We start from the raw sequence: 24,281 nt of genomic DNA on the forward strand, positions 1-24,281 counted from the left end.
TTTTTTAGAAATAATTACGTGTCTAGAGATAGATTCACCACCTGAAATTTGTATTGCATCCTTTTTTGTAATATCGAACGAAATTAAAAACTCCCTCACTAGGAAATTTAAGAACCGGAAGCAGGAGGGAGGCTGGTTTGGTTCCAGATGCACTAGGGCCTATGCGGCCCTAAAAAAGGCATTGAACAATAAACCTAGATCGGCTGAGGAAATTCGCAGTTCTAGGAAAGATTACAAAATGGCAATTAAAGATAGGAAAAATACCCTGAGGTCCGAAGCTTGGGAGGCTCTTCATTCAGCCTCCATAACAAATGATAGTGCGAGCTTCTGGAAAATTGTGAGAACTCCCTTTCTTAGTGAAGAGGTTAGTCCAAAAATAGACATAGCAATATGTGACTCAGACTGGGTCAGACACTTTTCGAGAGTATATGAAGGAGAAGAACACGAAGGTGAAGAACAAGTGGGGTCTTTGATCCCCACTTTTGACCACCCCTCTAGCAGTTACTTGCATTTTACTTTTGAGGAGGTCGAAAAGGCCCTAAGTAGAAGCAAGGGCGCTAAGGCGCCTGGCCCAGACGTAGTCCCCATAGATATATTTAAGAGCATTTCCTCTCTATGGGCACCCTTTCTGGTCCAGGTGCTTAACGCTAGCTGCGTTGCTGAATTCCTGCCCACCTGGGGGGAATCTGTCATCGTTCCAATTTATAAGAAGGGAAATAGACAGGACCCAGCCTGTTACAGGCCTATTTCCCTATTGGATTCCTTCACTAATATAGCGGGCAGAGTTATTCTGGACCGGCTTCTGGAATGGGCCAAGGAAAACTCTGTTCTGTCTGATCTTCAGTACGGCTTTCGTTCCGGTCTGGGGACAGTGGAACAGGGTTTCAATTTGCTAATGCTGGTCGGGAAATATACAAGGGCAAAACAGGGCAACTTGTTTTTGGCCTTTATAGATCTCTCGGCCGCCTTTGATTGTGTGGTACATTCTAAACTGTGGTCTATATTAGAACAACTTGGGGTTGAATCTAACATTATTTATTATCTTAAACGTTTTTATAGCAACGCGTCAGCCGGCGTTCGTTTTGGCCTAAATGGAGAGCGCACAGACAAAATACCAATCAGGAGCGGGGTCAGGCAGGGCTGTATCTTGGCCCCCTTCCTTTTTAACCTGTATATAAATGGGTTGGAAGACGTCTTGTGCAAAGATAGCCTGGACCCCCCATTTGTAGGTGGACGCCCAATACCAGCACTTTTGTACGCTGACGACGCTGTACTTATGTCACGTACTCAAGTGGGCTTACAGCGGGTGGTTGACAGCTTTTCCCGCTTCATGAATGAGTTGGGCCTGAAAGTCAATACATCAAAGACTTTCACTATGTATTGTTGTAGGCAAAATAAATCTAAGAGGCCAATTTTTATAGCGGGACAGAAGCTTGAATTTGCCACGCATTTTTCTTATCTTGGGATACTTTTTGCCCAAAATGAGACATGGACCCAAGCGGTTTCTGTTAAAAAGCTTGAGCTTTTTAGATCGACCGCTGCTCTTAAAATTTTCTCAAGTAAATTAGGGACTAGACCTCCTGCAGAATTGATTCAAATCTATTAAGCTAAATGCGTAGCTGGTGCTAGCTATGGTAGTGGGGTTTGGGGTTTTGTAAACTACGTTCCTATCCAGGTTGCTGAAAATTCCTTTTTAAAATATATTTTGGCATTCCTCAAAAGCTTTTCTAATTTTAATTGTCACTCAGAATTAGACCTTTGCTATATCGCAGACCTGATTAAATTAGAGCCAGTTATGGCACAGACTCTGGACCCAAGAAGCAACACACTTAAACAGAGATGTCCGGACAGACATTTTGAAATTGGAGGTTGCTTCTAAAATACCATGGGTGAAGTATGTTTTTAATTTCTTTAAAGATATTGGGAGAGAAGAAAATTTTCTGAATCCCATGGATATTTCAGAAATCTCACGAAAAGATTTGAAGAAGGAGTGTCTAGCCCTCTTGGATTCACACAGGACTGCTGCGGAGGTCTTAAAACCTTCTGTCCAGCAGCATCAATTGGTTTTAGCAACTTTTAAGATTCAGCCCTACTTAATCCATGTAACTAATAATTAGGAGAGCTTTCTACTTTCACGCTTTAGATTTGATATTTTCCACAGATTAGTCAGTTTTCCTATGATTAATAACTGGACGCACAATCTACCTCTTTGCCCTTGCGATAATAACTCACCCCAGAGTACCATTCATGTATTCCTATTTTGTAAACTGTATGATGAAATGAGGAAAAAAATGTTATTGACATTTTTAAGAGAAATAGGATTTCGTCATTGCCGTGCGGCGATGATTAGTATCCAAGCCCTAGACAATCATGTATCTGTAGCAACAGCAATTTTGTATTTAAAAAATGTGATGATCATTAGGAAACGTATGGTCATATAACTGCACTTTATAATTGTAATTGTTTCTTCCCCCTGTATTTGACTTCTATGAATTTAATGAATTCCTGTATTTTTACATATGTATCTTCTTTTTAACATTGTAATTATGTAATTTTTTATCTGTACTTTTATGATTGCACCTAACAATCGAATAAAGATATTTTGAATTGAATTGACTCTCCCCTTGGCCATGAAAAGACTCTGCTTCTGCATAAACTTGGCCTAAAAATATTAATAAATATTGTTATATTCACAAATCAAGCAAACTAAAACTATTTAAAAATATGTCAATTAAAATGTTTTATAAAAAGAAAATAAATGTAAAAAAAACTATTTATAAAAGAAGGGTTGAATTAAAAAGTATAAGAGGCTCCCAAGAAGCTATCCATGTTTCCATTGCCAAGGAAACAAAGATGGACTCCGCAGACAATATTTTCACAATAGCCTCGTATACCAGTTCCAAAGAACAAACGTGGTCAGCACCCTCAGGCACAGCTGAAGGCACGTTATCAGGCAGGATGCCCGTACATGAAAAGCCAGGACCCAGAAACTCAGGAGCTGAAGTATCCATATGACAGGAGAAGAATGGCTCACGATAGGCATTATGGAGGATTGAAATTCTCATGGGACAACTCTGAAAATTGGTCCTCATTGGACGGATCAGCAGATCTATGTCCATAGATTGTACTAATTGCATTACAAGGCAGAGGTTGATTGCACAGTCAAAAGGGCACCACAGACAGCAAAACACAGGCTGAACGGAGGAAGACCACCCTGGTCTAAAGGACACAAACCAGTCATTGTTCAGTAAATGAAGCAGAGACACTCCAAAAAGCTGTATCAAGCATTCACAACACAGATGGACGTGCAGCAGATCCATCTAGTGATGAGGTTGCCTTGCGTATTGGGGTGTATCTGCTCTAGCAGAGGACCCCTCTGAGGTATCAAGTGCAAAATCTGAATGTGTGGCTATCGTAAAGAATGCTGAACACAAGGAACACAGAAACTCACAGCAAAGAAAAGTCTCTGCTGATTACAGGGATAGGAAGGCTGAGTATGATACAAACAGGCAGACACGCATACCCCACTCAGTGACCCACAAAGAAGATCCCCAAACAGGAGCAAACCAAGAGAGACATTGCTAAATTGTTCCAACACAAATTAAAATAAGACCACCCTTGGGAGGGCCGCGTTGGCCGGGAACATGCAAAGGGCACGGGTCCTAAAGGAGTCTCCACCCCAAATAGCCCAATAGCCCCAGTAGCATCAGAGGCCAAGGAAGATGGCAGCAACCAGACCTTAGGGAATGTCACTATTGCCACTGGATAGGCCACATGGCAGACCAATGCTAGTTAAAAGCATACCATGAACAGAGAATGATGGGCCAGCGCCAGCCACCACCGATCCTAATCTCCAGAATCAAGCTCAGGGAAACCCAAATATACCTGATATTCAGCTGCAGGGAAGCGAGTCCGTTGCCGTACACTCGCAACAGGGATCAGGTAGTTGTACAAATATGTTGAAGCAGCAACTGCAGACAGTAAACTCAGCAAACAGTGACTGGGGTCACAGCCTCAGCAGGGAGGGTTAACTGTCTGGGGAGGTAATGCCTTCACACAAACACAGAGTCCAAATGAACAGTAAGAAAAAACCCCAGAGTAAAATACCACCCATTTGCCCACATTCCAAGAATGAACTGTACCAGTAACCAAAGCCCCAATCTGCTTTTGATCTCCCGGGGGGCTGGGTTATCTGATGAAGGGGTGGGACAGCTCTTAAACTATGTACTTAAAAAACAGGCATCCAGGTACCCCCATCCAAGGTCAAATGGGGTGGGTTCCACTTACTAAGTCAAAAGGTTCCCATTCTCAGGCATTCAGGCCAGTAACCATGTTTCCATCATGATGTGGTTTCAACAGTGCCCCCAAAAAGTAGAAACCTCTGACTAGATGGAGCCCCCATTATATTATAAAACAAAGCTGTCCTCAAGTGGGGGTATCCAGGATTTCCTCATGCCTGGCAAAGGTAAGACCCTACAACCCTCACAGCAGACGTACAAGAGTCAATACGTTGCAAAGCGCCTTGATGGCTTTGGGTCCAATGAGAGATTTGTCAGGTTTATCAGACGTTACCGAGTTCAAGTCAGTCACGGTCTAGTCCTCACCCATAAGCAACATTCAGCAAAATGTCTTAGCCATGGGCCCCCAAGTCTTTGTGATCTTGGTGATGTTTTCAGTTATTTCTTTCATTTTTTTATATCTGAAGTTTGGTAATCATGCCATACCTCTAGCACTCCTGCCAGTTGGAAGTCCTTAGCCACATGCCAGGAACCGCAGATCCAAGCACGACTAAGAAGGCGTGGTCCAAGGGAAAGACAGGTCCTTGGGAGAGGGGAGGCTGCAAAGTCCATCACAGCTCCAGGCAAGAGTAGAACATAGACTGAGTACACCCCATATCAGGCCTAGCAGTTGTCCAAAGCACCAGGCCTCACATACACCATCCAAAGAAAGCAGTAAGCCCCAACCTCGGGCACCACAAAATGGCAATCAGGAGTATATGGGAGCCAGAGAACAACTTGCTGACCCCATGTGCCTCATGATAAGTGAAATAGCAGATCGTGCAAGATCTAGGGACATGCCCAAAACCAACCAAAAATAGCCCAAAGTTAGTCAAAAAAGAGAAGACTCTAGGTAAAGGATGTAACTGAGATATCTGGCACCACAAGGGAGGGGCACGTTGCACACCGCATGCCGAGAGATACGTGATATCGGGACACATTCCTACCACCACACAACACTCAACAACAGGCCCCTTCCTTGTTTAGTTCTGTGCACGAGTAGGTGGAAAACAACCCACACCAATGGTGCCCCAAGGCACACATCAGAGGAGACACGGTCGCAGGAAACGCACATAAAACCTCAGATAAAAACAAATAAATCCATCCCATAATCACAAGAGCACTCCTAAAACCAAATGCAAACATTGAAAGTGCAATGACTCATAAAGTAGATTAAATCAGCCCGATTAACCATAAGCCTTCCGGTGCCTCACTAAAGGAGTGTGTAAATGGGGTGTGGAGAACACACCCATGAGGTAACTACAGAGACCTGAAGAAAAGTATTATTAACCATAACGCACATGCAAAGTTTTTTTTAAAATTAACAAACAAACCTAGATCTTACCCAACAGGTCTGCAATTGAACCACCAAGTGCACCACCTGTCAGCTGTCATGTCATCACCACAATGCAAATTTAAAGAATATGAAATACAACTTACAAAACGGTATGTGATATTTTTGATTGAAAACACCTGATAACCAGAGGACCACAGACATCCCCCATGGATCCATATCTGAGACTTCAATGTTTAATCTCAAGTTATGAATTTTCGCACTTTTATGCATCTTCTGTCTAGTGCTACAGCATCTATTTGTTGCCCCGGATATGCATGGCAAAATGGAGTCTGTCACAGCTCTTGCATATGGATCTCTCTCATGTTGTATAGGATCTGTCTCATGTCACTTATAATTACCTCAACACAAATCCTAGCATTCGACATGCACTACATAGCGCCCTTTTACGCAACACATAGTCTATGCCGGGATCAAGAAGTCTCTGCTCTGTAAGCTCCAGACCGTACAGAATACCGCAGCCAGACTCGTCCTCTGCATCCTTCAACTCAAACACATCACCCAACACCTGGGGGACCTCCACTGGCTCCCCGTTGAGAAGCCAGTTACTTTTAAGATACTCACCCATGCCTCCATATGCCTCCAAAACACTGGACCCCAATATCTAAACATGTGAATCTCCTTCCACGTACCCAATAGATAAACCTCCAATCCGCCGCCCTTGCTCTCGCCGAAACCCAGCGTATCCGCAGAGCCATAACAGGTAGAAGAACCTTCTCCTACATCACGGCCAAGACCTGGAACAAGCTCATAATCTTCATCAGATGCACCACCTCCCTGAACAGCTTGAGGAAGACGCTAAACCTGTATTTTTTTCAGTGAATTTCTAAGGTTTTTTAAATGCGAAATGTGCCGAAAGAGGAAGAAAGGCGCATAAAGAAGCCAGAGAAATGCAGAAAGTGGCAACCGAAGTGCAGAAAGAGGAAGAAAGGTGCAGAAAGAAGCAAGAGATGTGCACAAAGAATCAACAGAGGAGCAGAAAGAGGCCTTGTTGCAAAGTCATCCTGTGCCCCCAACTTTTTGCTGACTTGTACTAGTGGTAACTGACCCTGACTAACCAGGCCTGGAGCCAGTGATATGATGTAAGACACTTAGAATACAGTGAAAACACCAACATACACTAGGGTACACTATGGGTTGCGGTACCCCGGTGATTGGCATGACTACCCCTGTATGGCCCTAGTACATAATAGGGAAGGGGATTAACACTACCTCTAATTAAGAGGTGCAGAAGTAGGTGAGAGAAGTGCCGAAGGAAGCAACAAAGGTGCCGAAACAGACAAGAGAGGTGTAGAAAAAAGCAAGTGAAGTAAAGAAATAAGCAAGAAATAGGCAAGTGAAGTACATAAAGAGACAACAGGGGTGCAGCAAGAAGCAAATCAGGGGCAGAGAGGAGCATGGAAGCAACAGCGGTGCAGAAGAGGCAAGTGAAGTGAATAAAGAAGCAACATAGGTGCATTTAGAGGCAAGAGAACTGCACAAAAAGGCAAGAGAAGTGCAGAACATAGCAACAGAGGTGCCGAAACAGGCAAGAGAAGTGCAGAAAAAAGCAAGTGATGTGCAGAAATAGGCAAAAGAGGTACATAAAGAGACATCAGGGGTGTAGAAAGAAGCAAGACAAGTGCAGAATTATGCTTGCAGGTGCAGAATGAAGCAACAGGGTGCAGAGAGTAGGGTAGAAAGAAGCAAGTGAGGTGCTTAAAGAGCATGCAGAGGTGCAAAAAGAGGCAAGAAAGGTGCAGAAACAGGAAATAGAATTGCACAAAGAGGCAAGGGAATTGCTGCAGAGGTGTACAAAGAAGCAAGAAAAGTGCAGAAAGAGGCAAGTGAGATGTAAACACAGGCAAGAAGGGTACAGAAAGAGGGAAGACGAGTGCAGAAATAGACAGCAGGGGTGCTAAAAGAAGCAAATGAGGAGCAGAAAGAGGCAACAAACGTGCAGAAAGAGGGATGAGAGGAGCAGAAAAAGGTGAGAAAATTGCAGAAAGAGGCAAACGAGATACATAAAGAGACAGCAGGATTGCAGAAAGAAGCAATACAAGTGCTGAAAAAAGCATGGAAAGTGCAGGATGAAGCAACAGGGATGCAGAAAGAGACAAGAGAGTGCCGAAATAGGCAGGAGAGGTGCACAAACAGGCAAGATAATTCCTGAAAGAAGCAACAGGGATGTAGAAAGAAGCAAGAAAAGTGCAGAAAGAGGCAAGCGAGATGCAAAAACAGGCAGGATAACTACAGAAAGAGGGGAGACGTGTAAATAAAGTGACAACAAGGGTGCAGAAAGAAGCAAATGAGGTGCAGAAAGAGGCAACAAACATGCAGAAAGAGGGGAGAGGTGCAGAAAAAGGTATAAAAATACAGAAAGAGGCAAACAAGGTACATAAAGAGACAACAGGGGCGCAGAAAGAAGCAAGACAGGTGAAGAAAGAATCATGGAAAGTGCAGAGTGAAGAAACAGGGGTGCAGAAAGAGGCAAGAGAAGAGAAGAAACATGCAAAAGAAGTGCACAGAGAGGCAAGAAAATTGATGAAAGAAGCAACAGAGGTGTAGAAAGAAGCTAGCACATTGAAGAAAGGGGCAAGTGAGATGCAAAAACAGGCAAGAAAGGTACAGAGGAATGGAAGACGAGTGCAGAAAGAGACAACTGGGGTGCAGAAAAAAGCAAATGAGGTGCAGAAAGAGGCAACAGATATGCAGAAAGAGGGAAGAGAAGTGCAGAAAAAGGCAAGAGAAGTGCAGAAAGAGGAAAAAGAGGTACATAAAGAGACAACAGGGTGCATAAAGAAGCAAGACAGGTGCAGAAAGAAGCATGGAAAGTACAGAATGAAGCAAAAGGGTGCAGAAAGAGGCAAAAGAAGTGCAGAAACAGGCAAGAGAAGTACACAGAGAGGCAAGGAAATTGCTGAAAGAAGCAACAGATGTGTAGAAAGAAGTAACAAAACTGCAGAAAGAAGCATTGGAAATGCAAAAACAGGCAGGAAAGGTATAGGAAGAGGGAAGACAAGTGCAGAAAGAAAGGTGCAGAAAGAAGCAAATGACGTGCAGTAAGAGGCAACAGACGTGCAGGAAGAGGGACGAGAGGTGTAGAAAAAGGCAAGAAAGGGCAGAAAGGGGCAGGAGAGGTGCATAAAGAGACAACAGGGATGCAGAAAGAAGCTGGACAGGTGGTGAAAGAGTCATGGAATGTGCAGAAAGAGGCACAAGAAGTGTATAAAGGAGCAAGTGAGGTGCAGAACGAGCCAATAGAGTTGCAATAAGAGGCGAGAGGGGTGCAGATACAGGCAAGAGAAGTGGACAAAGAGGCAATGAAGCAAGAAAAGTGCAGAAAGAGGCAAGTGAGATGCAATAACAGGCAGGGAAGTTACAGAAAGAGAGAAGACAAGTGCAGAAAGAGACAACAGAGGTGCAGAAAGAAGCAAATGAGGTGCAGAAAGAGGCAACAGACGTGCAGAAAGTATAAAAGATTTGCAGAATGAGGTCAAGAGAAGTGCAGAAAAAGAAAGAAATGTGCAGAAAGAAGCAACAGAAATGCAGAAAGAGGCAAGAGAGGCGCAGAGGAAAGCAAGAGTGCCTTGCACACCATTAATATCAATTTAACAGCCACATTTAGCAATAAGTAACAATTGACCATTCTAGGTTTGCCAAGGGCCTTCCACCATGCTGTAACACTTGTCACTACATGTTTGGTAACGTTTGACCCGTTTCAGCTAGAAACAAGTCTTTTTTTGTTCTAATCTGCAGATTAGGGTGCAGATGATGAATTATGTGGCTAATACAGAAAATGTATAATTGTGCGAAAGTCAGTGCAGCCAAACAGTCCCATAATTCCAGTGGCCCTGCTCATACCTCTGACTAGGTTCACAATTGTTCCTCAGTGATTTAATCGTTTTTGTCTCATTGAGTTCATACTTGAGGTTCTATGGCAACGAGGAAGACTAAACCTGATGTTACCACTCCACAACACAGACTACCATATCACATAATTACTCTCCATAACATATAATCCCACTCTCCATAATTCCTATTCACTAAATACCACATAGTTTCTATCCACATAATTTCACTGCACAACACGTCACATAATTCCACTACACACAACGTACATCCACACCAATCCAAAAAACATTAGTAAAAAACGTTTGCATTTACAAAACCAATAGATCTAATTCTCGCAAATGCGAAACCTATCACATTGCAAATACTTCTTTAACTAATAGTCGTGTTTGCAGAGTGGTGGAGAAAGTTTGCTGGGCCTCTGACCAGCGCTGAGGAATTACGGTGCGTAGGGCTTACAAGAGATACCAGTAGGGCTTCTCGGTCCCCAAAGTCCCTCTGGAGTAAATTGGGCTTCATCCCCCATACCATAGTCTGCCGGGAAGCACGTTTGCAGAATGGTGGAGAAAGAGTCGCATGGCCTCCGAAGACGTCTTAGCAATCCCATCGTGCACGACTTACTGGAGGTAAAAAGAGCGGTAGTTGGCCCCCAACGACATCCTTGGGGGCCAATTACCCCTCCTGTTACCTCCTTTAAGTCCCACACAGCAGAATCACTAAGTTTGAAGAGCATGCTATGCCCCTTTTTCCTACCACTCTACAAACGGGCCCCCGGTGCGTTTTAAGTTGGGGGATTAAGTCCCCTTGAATACTAAGTGTTCCTGGGGGCCAACTAGCCCACCAAGTACCTCCAGTAAGCACCACAGAGCTGTGCTGCAGAGAGATGTAAAAAGGGGCATGGCCTAGGACCACTTCTCTGCACTCCAGCTCTGTGGCACTTACTGGAGGTGCTGGGTGGGCTAGTTGGCCCCCACGGACCCTCAGTTTTCAAGGGGACTTAATCCCTCAACTTAAAACGCACCAGGGGGTGCATATGCAGAGTGGTGCAGAAAGGGGTCAGGGCATTGGGCGAGATGCAGCTCTTCAACAAAAACAATTTTGTTAGAAGGGGGCTATATGGCCCCCCTTCTTTTATTCTATTTTTGGGCCCTGGGGACCCCATCAAACCAGGCCCTGCCACATAACAAAAAAACTAGAAGGGGGCAAGGCCTTTTTTTTTTTTTTTTCGTTACTGTTATATGGAAGGGGGGCCATGTAGCCTCCCTCCCCTTTGCCACTTCTGCCCTGGAGACCCCATCCTCCAGGGCCAGGCCACCCTTTCATTTTTAATTATAGTGGGGGGTTTTGTGGCCCCCTCCTCAGGCCACTATTGGCCCAGGGGACCCCATTACCCGAGGCCAAGGCATTTTATGTTTAATAAAAGGAAGAGGGGCCATGTGGCCCCCCCTCCCGGACCACTTCTGGCCCCGGGTAGTCCATCCCCCAGGGCTGGCCCTTTGTGTTAGGGATGTGGGACTGTTGCAACGAGAGTTAATTTGGATGAAAATTCTGGACTCGTGCCAACCTTTCGGTCTGAATGACCGTACAGAATACAGTTGTTTCCTATAAGTACTGTCTTTTCTAATACTTATCTTGCTCATCTTCATCTAACTATTTTCTTTAACTTTTTACATCCCTTTTCTGAACTCTTCATATCTTTAGTTCCCTCACCCTCGTATATTTCTTGTTCAACATTGTGGTTTCTTACTGTGTGTATATATATCATATATTTTTTCTTCCACAATGTTTAAATTACATCATTCACAGTCATTGAACTATGATTGAATTTTGCTTCATGCTCATTGCCCCGAACGTTCACTTGTAAATTTGCCCGACAGTTTTATTATGTCAAGTCCTTTGTTTGTGTTAGGCGTCCCAGCCTTCTCCAATGGTACGTTTTCTCCAATGGTCCGTTTTCTAGTTACCCACCATCTTGCATGTCACTTTTCCCTCGAGTCCGTTTTTTATGTCACTGCTTATTTCGCTCATCATTTTCCTCGTGAGTCCGTCTTTTACGTTATTACCCGCCCCTGCACACCATCAGTCGCACAGAACGCGGAAACGCTAGATCACTTGCTACACGCCCGACTTTCGGTGAGTTCTACTTGGCATTTCATATCGGACTTTAGGGTCCGTTAGAACCTTTGCACACTAAGAACTTGGGATTATTCATGCCGGTAACTTTGTTTAACTTGTTCTGTGTTGGTTCCTGCACCCCCGAATATTCACGTCAGCTACTTTGCTTTAACATGCACTATCGTTAGGGTATTTTAATAGGCACTTCTGTCAGATTCAATCCGATTTTTGTATCACTCACATTAAGATTTCTTTAGCTCCAGTTGCATGCTAATACTCTCATTTTTACTTATTTTTTACGTTTTTTATCAGCTCTAACTACCCGCATGTTTTCACCACCTTAACTTGGGATGGATTATATAGTGAGTACATGTTTTAGGCCTGTGACGCCACACCTTCGTGTGAAACACTAATTTCTTCTTTTTTTCATATGTGTGTAAGATGAGCCCTGTCCTTATGTCCGCCCTAATACGATGTTTATCTCCTCAATAGATCCCCTGATGAAGGGATGCTATGTCCCGAAATGCATTGGGATTAATTACGGGATTTACCAAGGCTTGAAACTTAAATGTCGACACCAATGACATATCTACGGTTGATTATATGATGTTTAAATATACAACTATGAAGATACAATTGGAATAAAAATACATTCAGCTTTAAACTGAAGTAACGTTTGATACTTTTGAGGCCAAGGCCCATTGGTGCTCCTCAAGATTTAGCGTGGGATTTTCCTACGCCCCCCTCGATATTGTTTCCAAGTTATTCTCTTACCGGCCGGGAGAGATACATTCTTGAGGCGCCCGAAAAAGTCAATAAAAAGCGTATTGCGTTTTACTATTGGATCACATTCTAAACCCTACGGTGTGCCACACCACCACTTCATTTGGGAGCCCCAATGCCCCCATGGTGCCGCCGGCTCCCCGCCTCCTGTGGAGCCGGCATTACCATTGCAAAATCAGGTCAAGAGGAGGGACAGAACACCAAACCATAATTTAGCACTTTCTATTGAGCAGCAGATAGAGAGACATCTGATGTATTCACACACATGCATCACTGATGAAATTTGATTCTCCAGATTGTATTGTTTCTTGGTTTTTTTTGTTGTTGTTGCCTTTTTCTCTTGCCCCTTTTTGGTTTGTACTTCCTCGTCAATGGCCTCTTCCCTTCCAGTGTTGAGGCATAACCATTCTGATCTCTTACATCTCCTAGTAAAAATCCAGCACTTCTCTTGATGTTTTATCAGCAAAAAACCTAGTTCAGAGCTAACATCTGTATCACTCAATGTTCTAGTTTGTAGGCCCATCACAGTCAACTTTTCCTTTGCTCTTAAATGCTCAATTGTTTTCACAAATGTATATATTACTGGTAATCCAGTTTGTCTTGATTGAACTTGTGGGCTTTACTCATCCTTGTTTCATCTTCAAGTTTGATGAAATGTTCCTCCATTTTGCTAAGCAGAAACTTAACGTCCTCTGGATCTTTCACTGCTTCAATTGTTTTCTGTAACAAATCTATTATTGCTGCTGACTCCTCCATGCAACATGTAACATGTGTTATTAATGTTTCCATTAGCCTTAAAGAACACCCTCAGGGTTGGACTGCCACTCAACAAACAAATCTGGATCCATGTCTTCAAACGTGGGCATTACAATAATTCTCAGGCCACTTCGTATTCTCTTGCGCTCAAAATATTTGGAAAGGGATGTGATTTGCCACCACTTCTTGGATTCTGCTGTGTGTGTTTTCTCTAGTTTTCAAAACACTTGCTGCAGTGTTCTCAAGCTTCTCCCACTAATTGTGACCCTCCTTCCATTGAACACATTGTAGGCTGTGTTCTCCAATTGGGTACCACATTGCGCCATGCCAATTGTCACTTATCTTACTTAATGGGCATTCATTTTCGGTGCTAGAGCCTTCTATTGTTGCTAGCACTTGAGCTGGTATGCACATTATATAAGCTGTTCTACCTTTTCAGCTTTACGGACACGATTATTTAATAAGGTGTTGGTATATTTTGATTCAAATACTTGAGCTCTGCTTTGCTAGCTTGTACAGTGCTTGTGCGAGCAATTACTCAGTAGTTGTTTTCAGGATTTGTAGTGCATTCTGTTTCACATAAGCCCCATAATCCACATATCCTGTCCAACGGACCAACAATGCTCTTACTAAGCCCACTAATCACATTGGGGCAGTGTCCCCGCCCAGTGGATCCCCCTCATCACCCAACCAGGTGAATCACTTACCCCCGCTTCATGTGTGGCCCACACATCCATCCATCCGCAATGTATAGGGATTTCACTTACCTTATATATACTTACCTTGCGTTGTAGATCCATGCATGGTAAATGCATATGAATAGTGAAGACTGACTTCTTAAAGGTAATGCATAGTAAAGGCATTGTGTGGTAATGGGTGCATGTTAAAGGAATGAGTTGTTAAGTCATAGAATCGGTCCAAGCGCTAGATATGTAAGCTAGTGATGAAGCATGCCATACTATGTAAGTAAGAGTTCATCAGCCAAAGAGATAACTGTCATGAGATGGAAATCCCATAAAGATTCAGCAACCCAGAGGGGAGTTGTACTTGTATGTTCTCTACAAACTAGTGAGGAAGCCAGTCATCCAAAATATCCTGTCACTTTTCTTCCCACTTGTGTCCAACATCAATCACACAACCTGAGAAGATGAATGCATCAGTACAGATAGAGATGCATTTATGCAGTGGACTAGAACAGCACTTCCAAAAGCAGAACCTCAACTTGAATTGATATGGTATTTAGGCTTTAATATGAGGAAAGTTATGGCAAAGTAGAATCAAATTTTAACTGTGATTGTGAGTAACTTAGTCACTGTATCATTAAAGCCCAATTACAGTCCATTGAATAGTATATCTTCTTTTACACTTTTAGCAGTGGCACTAAAACTTTCATTTTGTTAAACTCTCCCTCTGACTTGTTTACTCCTCCCTATGAGCATGCATGTTCTTAGTTAGAGTTATACAAAGAGAATCTGAACAGGAAAACAAAGTAGGAGAGTTTCAGTACACAGCAGAATCCTTACCCACAGCCCTGAATCTCACAAACCATCCGAACAGCATCACTCCAGTCCATGGCATCAGGTTCATTTGTCAGCCATTTCTGTGTCTCCTGGGTGGATTTGTCATCTGGGCAAGCAAAGGTGATCTCGTTGAAATAGTCACAGAGTGGGAGAGTGAAAAAGAGAAAAGGACCGAAGCAAAGTCCAATCAGGGAGTCTCCTTTAACATCACCTGTTTAGAAAAAGGTTCATACTTGAGTGAAGTGAAAACCTACAACACCTTACATGTGTCTTCTTTATCAGCAAATGAAAACAGACATGTCCAGTATGCCCATCATTATCAACTATATGTTGCATGTTGGGATCTCCGTGTGGCACATCCCCTCTAGGACTCTCCTCTGAACCTCATAACCTCTCCAGATCTGTGTTGGAGTCAATGCTCTACAGCCTCTTATTTGGGGTGCAGTTGCGGTGTCTCAGAAGCTGGAACGGTATCCCTCCCATCTATATGTTTCTTCTTTGTTCTTCAATAGGAAAGGTAGGTTTTTGCTCTTGTAGCATTGGTCCCTACACCTCCCTTGTAGACTATGAGATTTGCTGGAGTATGCTTTTTGTCTTGAATACATTTATATCTAGGGATATGGGTCAGAATTTCTTTCCCAGGATTTGGGACTCGAAAACTTGATGAGTCTTGCATCTGCCCCTCACATTGGTTGCTCCAATGTTAGAGCACATACCCTCTCTTTGTCTATGCCCTCAATCCCCACAACCTCATTTCTCAGTACTGCCACCACAACAGATGGCTGACTGTCTCTCACTTGAGACAATAGGTAGCTCTCTTTGGGCTCTCTGTACTCACCTGCAATTACTTACTGTCTGTGAAGGACTTCTGAGATCTCCTCTAGTCTATATTCCTGCCAGGAGAGTTTTGGGCTGCTCCCCAGGTTAATTCCTACCATTCCCTGCCTGACTCATAGCTTGTATTTCTGATAGACTTGTCTTGATAACCTCTGTTTATGAATTGAAAAGGTGTGATGGTTATCAAATGGTTATTTATCTACTTCACACCAGTACGTTAATCTCCTGTTATCATGTTCTACTTAGAAACACGTGTGTGCCACAAACACCTAAATAGTAGCAGTAATCTATTATTAAGGAAAACATGTTGTGAGAAGGATTTTTAATTCTCTTTAATGATGCATGAGATGCATTGTTCTTAATTGTAGGTGCAGGTGCAATAATGGTCCATATTTGGGGAGCATTTCCGGAGAAAGCTTGCTTTGGGGTTCTGCTTTTTTTCTGCATATATAAGTAGCTAGTTGTAGAGAGTCTGCACATGAGTGTGCAGGCATCTCCTGAAAAGATTAAACTCAGCACCTTTAATTTGGCAGAACTGTTATACACGCCCTTGTCATTTATAAAAGCTAGCTTTCAAATTCTTCTGAGATCCATGGGAAGCCAGTTAACTGTAATCAAAATTAGTGTAATGTCATCACCAAATTTTCTAGCTCTGGGGACTATGCGAGCTGAAGATTTGAGGACTGCTATCAAAGGTGCTAGGTATAGTCTAAGCAGGGACATCTTAAGGATTTTGGGTTTGTGGGACCTTGTTTGGAACATGTTTGAATTTATGATCCAGTCAGTCAAAATATCTTTATTCGATTTAGTTAAAAATCATACAAAGCGATAAAAACATTTCATACAAATAAAAACTATTTACAATATCATACAAATCAGTGCATACAAGAGGCTCATAAAAAGGCAGATTAAGTTCATTTAGTGTTGTACAAAGTTCAAATACAATGATTAAACGCAATTTAGAGGGGCCCATTGTTCTAATGTGTTTTTTTAGTTCTGGCTGCTGCCACCAAGAAATTGGCCATACAGAATGTAATGCGTATGTTGTTCAATGATTGCAGATAAAGCAGGGCTGGTCTCACTTGTGTGAAGCCAGCCTCCTTTAGAACAGGTAACAGATGTCTTTTCCTCGGCTCTAAGAAAAACCCACAAAACATAACAAAGTGCATGGTATCTTGGACAGAAAAGTGATCACAACCACAGGGGGGGGCTAATTCAGGTTTTTCCCACGTTTTAAAATTACCCAAATAAAAATGTAACAAATTAAACCTAAACTTAGTCAGGAGAAACCTATGAATGGGATCGTAACTAAACCAAGGTAAGGTGCTAGTGCAAATGAATTTACAAGCAGATAGTGTCTCCTCACTCGCCGGTTTCACTAGTTCCTTTTCCCCGCGACACGCTCTTGCCCTGCCCATGAATTGCTTCTTGATCAAGTCAATGTCCTGATTCTTGATGTCCCGGGGGGATGTAAAGAGTTCTGGTCGTCCCAGGTCTGAGAACGACTTCATCAAGCAGGCCAGCCATGGCACCCTTTTAAAGTGGTCCAACGACATGACATCAGCCATGATCATATGATTAAGGGGCAGTTCTTCGTTAAGCCAGGTCTTTAGCCAGAAGATCAAGGGTGCCATGTTCAGCCCATCAGTGACGAAATCTAGACCCACCTCCATATGGATGGAAAAAGTCGGCGTGGACTGTGGGACAGACAGGAGGGTCCGTATGAATCTATTTTCCGCCTTCTGAATTGGTTCCAGGTTTACGTAACCCCAAAGAGGTGAACCATATGAGGCCAGAGCAACTGATTTATTTTTATAAATCTTCAAAAGGGCTTCCATCGGCCTAGCGCCCAACCTGCCTGCAAATCCCATTTATGATCCAATTCCAGCTCTTTCATATTTTCTTTGGCATTGGCACCCTTGTCTAATTGTGTTTATAACAAATATTCAGGGATAGTGATGTGTAATTTTCAATATTGTAACACAGGAGCAACTCCAAATAATTACTCCAAATAATCCCTGTGACACCCTCACTTTTCTCATATGTGAGGTCCTGGTTTATTCTAAAAAAACTTTTTTTATGAATGTTGCATGAAACATAAACATAACATTTCTTTCCACACTCTCTAATAGACTTTCACTGATCAGCCAAAATAAATTAAAGGAAAACGATTTTTAAAACAATCCCTTAAAAAATTATTCAAGGTCATCAGGGCAAATTGCTCTGCAGAACAGAGCTGGCTCTATCAAGGGTTCTGAAGGTGTGGGGCCCTGGACCAGAGCCCACATTGCCCATGCCTTAAATCCTCTCTGAACCTGGGAATACCAAGTTGCCACAGTCTCATTTAGAGAGGACAAGAGATTGAACTGGAGCTTTCAATTCATCATCTGAAAATAAAAGCTGGATTGAGTCATGATTCTCCTGAAGAGTCTGATTAAGTATTAGAAACCCTTAGTTACTGTGTTATTGTGGGTGTGTAGATTAAGGTTTTATCAAGCAGTGGATGGTTTGCAGTATGGTATGACAGATCAGAATAATTAGGTTGTATAGCAGTGGTGCAGTGCAGCGAAGAGAGTAACAGAAACTGCTGGCTGTTCAGCTTGAGGTGATGGAAGGATATTCAGGAGTGATGATACATGAGAGGTTTGAACAGATTAACTATATTTTAGGGTAAGGAGGCCATTGAACCAGATATCTTTGGTGTGGTGTTCCCCCAACATTATGCCTTCAACTGGCCTGTTTTTACAGATTTAATGTTTGCTGGTTTTAGGCCTTACTACTGCTAACCAATGCTTAAGTGCTGGTACCACCTCCTTTACACCTAAACAGTGACTTACACAAAATTGGCATATTTAATTCACGTATAAGTCCATAGTAAGTTAACACTCCATGTGCCCAGGGCCTGTAAATGAAATGTTACTGGTGGGCCTGCAAAATTTATTGTTCCTTTAAACATGTCTCAGGCCTGCAAATGCAGCCATTCTATGCTTTTTTAAACTGCTATTTCAAACGTGCAAAATAAACCTTTTACTAAACGTTAATTTTTAATACATATAAGTCACCCCTGGGGTATGCTTATACAGTATGAGTAATCAACAGAGACCACCTGAAAATAAATCAGTAGATATTCCGATGTTGTTGGAATATATTCAGTGTGTTAAAATACCCCTCACACACCAAAAGGGCCCTTGGTGTCATGCTTCATCATCGGGGTCTCCCCGTCCCCGCTGCGGGACGGGGCAGTGCTGCGACAAGCGACTACGCCGGAGCACCTTTTTATTGTGAGTGCTATGTGAGTGAAATTGAGGTGAGTGTCAGTGGGATCAGGAGTGATACGAGTGAGATTAAAAAATACCTGGCCTAGTGTTAGAAAAAACTATTTAATAGGCACTGGCTGGTATCGTTAAAAATGGTGAGGCGGAGGGCAAGAGCGGGTTACTAGTCTTGCTCTCCTGTGTGGGTCAACATGTTTCGGGGCGACATGCCCCTTCGTCAGGACCGGGTATATAGATCCCCCTGTCACTCACTAATGTGCTCCCACAGGTGGAGAGTGTAATGTATTATCAATGTGTATAGATAAACTTTATAGATACACGTGAAAAAGCTAGATCAGAAATACTGATGATATAAGCTTTTGAAATGAGGAGGCAATGCCCCATGAGCCAAGCTGGGCGAAGGGTACAGAGGGTCCAATCAACCCCCACACCTCAGTGCTTCCTCCTTCGTCAGTGGCCTCCGTGGTAATACCACGGAAGCCTTTTTCTATAAAGTTTATCTATACACATTGATAATACATTACACTCTCCACCTGTGGGAGCACATTAGTGAGTGACAGGGGGATCTATATACCCGGTCCTGACGAAGGGGCATGTCGCCCCGAAACATGTTGACCCACACAGGAGAGCAAGACTAGTAACCCGCTCTTGCCCTCCGCCTCACCCTTTTTAACGATACCAGCCAGTGCCTATTAAATAGTTTTTTCTAACACTAGGCCAGGTATTTTTTAATCTCACTCGTATCACTCCTGACCCCACTGACACTCACCTCAATTTCACTCACATAGCACTCACAATAAAAAGGTGCTCCGGCGTAGTCGCTTGTCGCAGCACTGCCCCGTCCCACAGCGGGGACGGGAAGACCCCGATGATGAAGCATGACACCAAGGGCCCTTTTGGTGTGTGAGGGGTATTTTAACACACTGAATATATTCCAACAACATCGGAATATCTACTGATTTATTTTCAGGTGGTCTCTGTTGATTACTCATACTTTCATAAGAGGAGGATTAGCCCACCGCGGTGCCGAGTTGCACCACCTCTTCACTCCCTTTTTTGATATCCCTTAGTATGCTTATACAGCCCAGAGTGCAGGGTGCAATGTATTTAAAAATGTGTACACATACGTTTAAGTTTTACATGTCCTAGTAGTGAAAAATTAAGGTCCGGACTCATCATACGTTCATGCAGTGTAAGGCAGCAAGCCACCTTGCTGCTTGAATGGGAAAGGGCAGGTATGTGTCTCATGTAACTTTATATTGTGCATTCCTCTCCTTTCCTTGTACTGGCACACTTCTGGTTGCCTAGCGCCAACGCAGGCAAACTTACGTCATGGTGCAATGGTGACTGTTTTTGTGTAGGGAGTGACACCGTCCTGCAAAAAAAACAATCCTCAAAGACATTTTAGTCTTTCTAAGTGTTCTGCATAATGCAGGCCAAATAGCCTGTGCTCTGCCTTCACACAAAGGCCTAAATACCCTGTCTTGTAAATACAGCCAGCTTGCAGCCACAGAAGGGAAGTCAGGAAATTCCATGCATCTCAAATAACCTTTCCAGACGTTTCTCCCACCTTCCAGAAGAATTGTCCCAGGGTATAAAAAAATGGGATTTCCAGACCCACTCCTCGGTTTACTACTGGACCATCAGAAGGTCGCTCAGAGGACTGGCTGCTGCTGTGATCTCAGCCACAGGGACATAACAGACTCCCATCACCTTGAACCTGCTTCTGGGCCCAGCCTGGGTGAGTCCTGATCTCCCCAAGAGGTCTTCCATTACTTCTGGGCCTTTGGTGTTGGTGCTAAAGGTACCCAGATGGCCAATTTCCACATTTCAGGCCATACAAAATTTAACCAAAAAAGTGCTCTGAGAACCAGGAGGAGACAGGACCATCCTGCCCGCCTATCCGCCTGAGGTGCATCATGGTCAGATTGACTTTGTGGCTTCTCCTGCTACATTCTTCTCTGCGCCAGCAAATTGGTTTCAGTGGTCCTTCGTCAAAAGGGTGTCTGACCTCATGGAACTGTCTTTTGGTACAGCCCTCTGCTTCATCCAGCTGGAGTTATTTTACTTACATTTTGGCAACTGTTGGAAATGGCCCTTTTTGCAGGGTTATTGCCAAACTTTTTGCTTCCTCCTATTTTTGCTGACTTGTTTTTGTTGGCTATAAGACTCTGGCCACCTTACCACTGCTAATCAGTGCATATGCTCTCGGGGTAAGTTGGTATTATGATTGGTTATCCATGTTTGGCATATTTGAGCATTTGTCCCTAGTAAAGTGCACTAAGACTGCCAGGACCTGTAAATCAAATGTTACTAGTGGGCTTGCAGCACTGGTTGTGCCACCCACATGAGTAACCCTGTAAATGTGTCTCAGACCTACCACTGTAGTGTCTGCACATGCAGTTGTTAACTTCAATATCGCCCTGGCAAGTGCACCCACTTGCCATGGCCTAACCTTCCTTTTTCTTACATGTAAGGCACCACTCAGGTAGGCCCAAGGTACCCTCAATGGCAGGGTTCAGTGTATGTGAAAGGTAGGACATGTAAGGGTGTGTTTTACATGTCCTGATAGTGAAATACTGTCAATTTTGTTTTTCACTATTGAAAGGCTATCTGTCCAATAGGATAACATGGAAGATACTTTGTCATATCTTACAAGTATAGATTCCCATTGGGACAAGATCGAGAGATAGAATTTAGGCTCTCTGAACTCAATAACAGAACTTTTCGTAAAGATGGTTTTTAAATTGTGTCTTTGAAAATGCCACTTTCAGAAAATGGGCATTTTCTTGTTTAACCATTCTGTGTGCCTCTGCCTGTTTGTGTATTGACTGTCTGGTACTGGAGTGACAGGGGCTGGGGAAGTGCATTCACTGTAGACAGCCACTGGGGGCGTTGAGGTGTGCCTTTCCCTTTCTGGATGACTCAGAGCTAAACAGAATATACTGCGGCAGCATTTGGAGTGGTGGGAGGGGTTTTCTTGCATCTGAATAGGGCCTGTCTCCCTTGCACAATGCTGTCTCCATCGCCTTTGGGGATACTGCACCAGTAAGGACAAAACTGGTTTGGACTGGGCTCAGAGACCCTTGCACAAAGAAGAACAAAGTCAAAATGGGGTAAAAGTAGTGGACCTTAAACCCCAGAACTTTAGATCACTTCTAGACTCAAGTGAAATCTTTGCCAAGGAACTGGAGAGTTGTGAGGAGGTGTACTTCCGCTTTGCTGTTTGCTGTGTGGGATTGGCCTGTAGTTAATGCTTCTACCAAGTAAAGAACAAAGACTGTAATTTTGCTAAGAAACCTGCTTGAAGAAGAATCTCCAAGGGTTGGTGTGTGTTGGCCTCCTGTTCTGCAGTCTCAGGGGCACACAGAATTCACCACCAGCTCTCCTGAACTCCACTGCTGGGAGTTCTGACCTGCCAAGAGGTGCCTCTTCCAGTTTTGGGCCTCTGAAGGGTATTCCTGCTGTTGGGACCCGGAAGAAAACTAAGAGAAGCAAGAAAAACAATCTCTGAAAAACGTCAGTGATGCCACCATGACGCCGCAAGCTGCACTGAGGCCAGGTGCACTGCTCGTGAAGTGCACAAGGCACAGCCCAGACTGTACAGCAGCTCCAATGCCCTTCGATGCTTGCCAACACTTGCTGTTATCAGGCTTCCCGACCCCAGCGCTCACACCGACGCCGTCACCGCTAGCGCCTGCATCCTGTTATTTTAATGCCCTTAACTGCTGATGGTGACTCAATAAACTCACAGACTTCATGCTGCCTCACCAGAACCTTTGCCTCACCACCGGCACAACCGACACAACCAACTTCCCCTGACCAGGACTCAGCATGTTGCCTCCTCGCAGACACAATGCATCGCCTCCCCTGTGACAGCCAGAGAGCTGACCTCGGCACTGACCCCTTACCTCCACAATGCCGTGCATCTTCATAGACTTCGTTGTCCAGGGTACTGTTTGTTTGGGGTGTCCGGGTGACTCCATGCCCGACGCCACATTCCTCGTGGTCGGCACCATACTTTGGATTTATTGCTCTCACAACATTGTAATAGCCCCAGGTGTAGATCACTGTTTTCTACAAGCTATATTTTTGCAATAACTGTTCTAAAAGTCATATCCTATTACATGTAGGTATTTATGTTATTTTTCTAAACTGGTGTGGAGTCAGTTTTTGGTGTTTTCACTATGTTACTGTAAGCGTTGGTGCGAATGCTTTACATATTGCCTTTGGGATAAGCCTGTCTGCTTGTGCCAAGCTACGCAGGGGGGTGAGCAGGGGTTATCTAAAGTGTGTACACCCCTTACCCTGAGAGTCCCTAGTTTGCCAATTAGAGACCCTCAGTTCTAACAGCAACTGAATGTAGAAATCTTCACTGCAGTTTCAACCCATGTCTTTCTGACAACAACACTCCCTCCTAGGATACCTCCTATAGCCTTGCCCCACTGAATTATACCTTCTCTGATATTTTTCTTGAGAATTTATTCTAAGACCAAAGGTAGCGGAGCAGGCAGAGCCTCGCTCCATCACGGCCAGCCTTAACTTTTGACATTGACCTGGTATCTCGTGTGAGAAGATGTCCTTGGTTGGAGCTTTGATCTTTTAGCTGCTATGTTGACCCTTAAACGTTAAACATTCATAACTCCGGTTCTAGTTGAAACCACTGATGTGCGAAGCATCCATAAACCACAATCTCACATGGCTAGCCACAACCTCCTTGGAACTGCTGCTGTGCGATGCAACGTCAAAGAAAACGAGACTTTGGTCCAGTCCAGAGTGACCAGATCACCACAGTTGGTCTATTGTGCTTTCATGCGCTATTTTCACTTAAATATTTTACATTTGCATGTCTCTGCTTAAATTGATTGGATTTTTGTTGTTTTGATCTCATATTATTTTTTAAAGTTACCTCTATTTTCTAAATTGATGTGGGATGGTTTCATTTTATGATTGTTTGAAATGCTGCATTAATGCTAGACACATTGCCTCTAAGTTAAACCTAACTGCTTTTGTGCCAATATTCCAGAGGATTAAGCACAGGTTAATGTAGTGTTTGCTTGTGGTTCATCCAGACAAGAGTCGTGGTGGCTGCTTGAGTAGGGTTTCACCCCCTCTGTCAGTAACCCATTTTCCTTCAGCGACTGTCAAGTACAGCTGTGTGTCATCTATCCACAACTGAAGAAAGATTATTTACATGAAGGAGCAAAGGGTTTCCATTTACGTAACGAACAGTGTTTGTGTGGGGGATTGGCGACTTTGCTTTCTCCTTGACGCAGAGTAGAGGGGCTTTAAAGAGGGTTAGGTAATTTTACTCGCTGTGAGAGATTTTTGAAGTTGAACTTAAAATATCCCAGATTTAACTCTTTGATTTTCATCTGATCTTCAGGAGAGATAAGTGATTTTTGGGTCAGTCCTGAGGTAAGGACCAGGAGTATGAGAAGAAAGGATTTTGTATTGCCTATGCTGCATTGACCATCACCCACTATTTGCAGCATCACTGTCTCCCTGCTTCAGACACATCTAAATCCTACCT

The 24,281-nt window shown here is 43.5% G+C and overlaps 1 protein-coding gene across 1 annotated transcript in view; it reads right to left on the reverse strand.

The window, feature by feature from the left end:
- Positions 1-24,281, reverse strand: part of LOC144826940 (indolethylamine N-methyltransferase-like) — a 56,036-nt gene that overhangs the window by 26,824 nt on the left and 4,931 nt on the right. The window contains exon 2 of the mRNA XM_078685401.1: positions 14,640-14,847. Within this exon, the coding sequence (XP_078541527.1) occupies positions 14,640-14,847 (208 nt within the window). The remainder of the gene's footprint in view (positions 1-14,639; positions 14,848-24,281) is intronic.

Source organism: Lissotriton helveticus, chromosome 4_1 (genome assembly GCF_964261635.1).
Source record: "Lissotriton helveticus chromosome 4_1, aLisHel1.1, whole genome shotgun sequence".
Taxonomy (NCBI): Eukaryota; Metazoa; Chordata; class Amphibia; order Caudata; family Salamandridae; genus Lissotriton; species Lissotriton helveticus.